At 27.4% G+C, this 3560-nt stretch overlaps 2 protein-coding genes across 3 annotated transcripts in view; both read right to left on the reverse strand.

Moving 5' to 3' along the window:
• LOC107446111 (eukaryotic translation initiation factor 4 gamma 3) overlaps positions 1–3560 on the reverse strand; it is a 147405-nt gene that overhangs the window by 1504 nt on the left and 142341 nt on the right. The gene's annotated exons all lie outside the window — the stretch shown is intronic.
• Positions 116–2701, reverse strand: LOC107449683 (eukaryotic translation initiation factor 4 gamma 3-like). Its single transcript, XM_071178074.1, has 4 exons — positions 2506–2701; positions 737–835; positions 569–641; positions 116–386 (listed from the first exon to the last, which is right to left on the reverse strand). The coding sequence occupies exons 1-4, from the start codon at positions 2650–2652 to the stop codon at positions 271–273; spliced, it is 435 nt and encodes a 144-aa protein (XP_071034175.1). The 5' UTR covers positions 2653–2701; the 3' UTR covers positions 116–270.

Below are 3560 nucleotides of genomic sequence, written 5' to 3' on the forward strand. Positions count from 1 at the left end.
TATATATATATATATATATGTAAAACCATGGAGTTATTCACAGATTAAGCATAAACGCCATTTTAAAAGCAGCACATCACTAAATTATTTCTAAGCTGTCACACAACTACAAATCAGATATGATAGGGGGGAAAATACATTCATTAGATTTTAAGAATAAGTAACAAAATATGAATTAACTAAATATGAAAACCACCAGTTGACCAAGGACATCATGGGTAGTGGAAGTAAAAACATTATCACTTGATTTACCATGTAACTTATGTACAATTAACAAAATGAACATACCTTGGACAGTTTTAATTTATTAGGATCAACAAGACTATAGCTGCCTTTACTACTTTTTGTAGAAGACGTCCACCCCCATGTTGTTCCCATGTTTCGAGCTAAACAAGTAAGAAGGAAAATAAGGCGCAGGAAAATTGGTTTTCAGTCACACTGACTATAATTTAGGTAAAATAAATTGCTAAAAAAACACACACACAAAATTTTAAAAAAATAATAACAAAATAAAGCAGAACGAGATTGTGTTTGGCCCCACATCTGACGTATGGTCACATATACACACCAGTATTTTTTCTTCTGTCTCGGTGATCAGGTACCCTGTTTTGGAAGGACATGTCCCGTAGAACCCAATCATTCTAAAAGACAACAGCAAATTTAAATGCTAAATTTTAAACCTCAAACAAAACTTAAAGTACAGTTGTTTGATAGGGCATAGTATTTGATGACTTACCCTTTTTAAATCTATAACGTCTTGTAACATGAACCTGACCCTAGAGCTAGTTAAACGTTTGTCTACTATCTTTTGTATTTGTAAGAAACAATTTTCCATCTAAAAAAGAGAGATTGCCAAAATATGGGTATAAAATAAGAGAAAATATGTTAAAATATGAATAATTACTATTTTGAGAAGATCATCAGAACGATATTTATTAATTGTAAAGTTATTCAAACGCATATTAAGTCGAATAAGGTAAGAAAAAACTCAAACTGAAATATTTTAAAATTAAGCTATAATTTTCACTTAAAATAAGCATATTTTAACAACTAAAAAATATTTTTAAGTACTTAAAAAATATTTTGATTAAGAAATAATTTTTTCTTTTGTCGAAAGTTCTTAGGTATGCAAAAAATAAACAAAATGAAAAACTAATTTCCAAGACATAACATTAACTACGTATATNAAAAATATTTTTAAGTACTTAAAAAAATCTGAATAAGAAATAATTTTTTCTTTTGTCGAAAATTCTTAGGTATGCAAAAAATAAACAAAATGAAAAATTAATTTCCAAGACATAACATTAACTACGTATATTAACTAGTTCTTGGCAAAGAACTATGGGGAAAAATTTATAATGCTTAGTTGGTTCCCATGATGAGCAAAAATTTCAAAGGTTTTTGAATCCGTTCAAGAGCGCGGAAGAAGCCTGCAATCAAAAGTCTCTTACAAAATGCAGTAGGTTGTATGTGATTGCAAAAAATACTTCCTAATCTTTCATCGAGTATGTGGCATGCGAGTAATTCAGCCAACAATAGGACGAAATAGATTGAGGTCAAATGATTTGAGAAAATGCTGCACAGAACATTGCAAAAACCACACTTTTTGCAAGATTTATAACAAAAATCGACATTGCACTTTGCAAACACCTTATGAAAAAATCACGATTGTTTTAAAAAACAAAAAATAAATACCTTTTAAAAATGCAAAACTCAGCTATCTCTAGTAATATCAACTTTCATTTATCTCAGTTCTTAAGTACGATACTTTGATTCTAGGCAACAATATTATGAAGCATAATTTACATTATCAAAAAAAAGTAACAGAAAATTACCATAAAACTTAACATCCGATATGAAATTCGGTACTATTAGAGAGGTATTTCACAATAGCATTGATTACAGTAGAAAAGTATGGCAATTATTCTTAAAAATTTATTTTAAGCAAACTTGAATGTGCATATTGTGTTGCAATTCATAGAGGTATTATTATAATAATTTTTCATACTTTAAACTATACAGAACTTTTATTTATAAAATTCTTACAAATAATGAATAATAAAAAAACATTATACAAATTGCAAATTAATATTTAAGTAAATGATAACGAAAATGTTATTAAAATCTAATAAATCCCTACTAATTATTAGAAACCCTCCAAATAGGATTAGGCAATCTCAAGTGGTTTTGATATATCTCATTCGGACTCACTAGTTACTAGCTAATATCAATTTTTTTCATTTTTTCCACATTTAAATTTAAATCAGATAAAACCGATACATGCATTTTTTCGACAAAGAATACAGAATCGACAAGGACTAATCTTTATAATGGTTTATTGTTGTTCAATGAAACTAAAGGCATGTGTTTAATAAGCTTTTCTTGAAATAAAAAAAATTTGAAGATAAGATGTTTTTTTAAATTTATATTATTTACAAGAATACTTTTCCTCATATTTTATTACAAGTAAAAGCACAGATCAAAATGAAAGCAAAGAACACTTACCATTCTTTCTCTTAAACCTTTAACTCTTCGATCATCTAATTCTTTACCTATTGTTTTCAGCAATTGACACAAACACTCAAGTGATACTTCATCTCCTTGGGAGATGAGCCTCTTTATACATTCATGCATGATAGGTTCAGTTAACATTCCAAGGCGAAAGAGTTCACCAATAAATCTAAAAAAAAGGAAAAAGAGAATTGTAATATACTTTAAATTTGTTTTTATATGCATAAAATTTATATGGAACTAGTGGGCCGCGCCCCCTTTTTTCTAACGCTCGCCAACCCCCGAAAATTGCATCGCAATCTTATATAGTTTGCTTCGTAAACCAAGCTCGCTTCGCTCACTACTAACTAGGTACATTGCAAATGTACAAAATTCTAAGAATTCAAAACAATCATTTAAATCCATATAACGACTTTTTTTTTAAACAAAATTACATCTTTTTAGTAAATACTAAGTCATTAAAATAAATTTGAATTCAAATAAATGACATGTAATTCATTAAACCTATTAGAAATGTGCCATAGTATAAAATCTTAAGATAAAATTTCTAAAACTGATATCTCTTTAAAAAGGTTAAAATTTTGGCTATAATTCAGTCTATTAAAAATTGAATTAAGTGAATTGCAATGGAAAAACCTGCATAAACAAAACATCATTTTTTAAAAAATAATAACCATGAACGATTCACAACTTTGTTAAAAACATAAGTATACGTCTTAGAATAAATTAATAATAAAACAAACAAATTCGTAATATAAATCAAAAATTGTCAAATAAATTCGTAATATAAGCATTGTTCATGACATATGAACAATGTTTTTAAACAAAACATTAGACAATTATTTTAAAATACAATTAACCTGATGCAGTAATATAATGAATATTGTAACTTGGTGTAATGCAGTAAAAGTACTCTAATCATCTAATGTAAGTAAATTTTCTTTAAATATATCTTTCACTTGAATACTGAAATTCAAAAAATTGCTTTATTTCCATTTATTTAAATATTTCTTAAATTTTAACCTTTCGAAAGTGCGAGGCTGGCTTGG

Source organism: Parasteatoda tepidariorum, chromosome 2 (assembly GCF_043381705.1).
Source record: "Parasteatoda tepidariorum isolate YZ-2023 chromosome 2, CAS_Ptep_4.0, whole genome shotgun sequence".
NCBI lineage: Eukaryota > Metazoa > Arthropoda > Arachnida > Araneae > Theridiidae > Parasteatoda > Parasteatoda tepidariorum.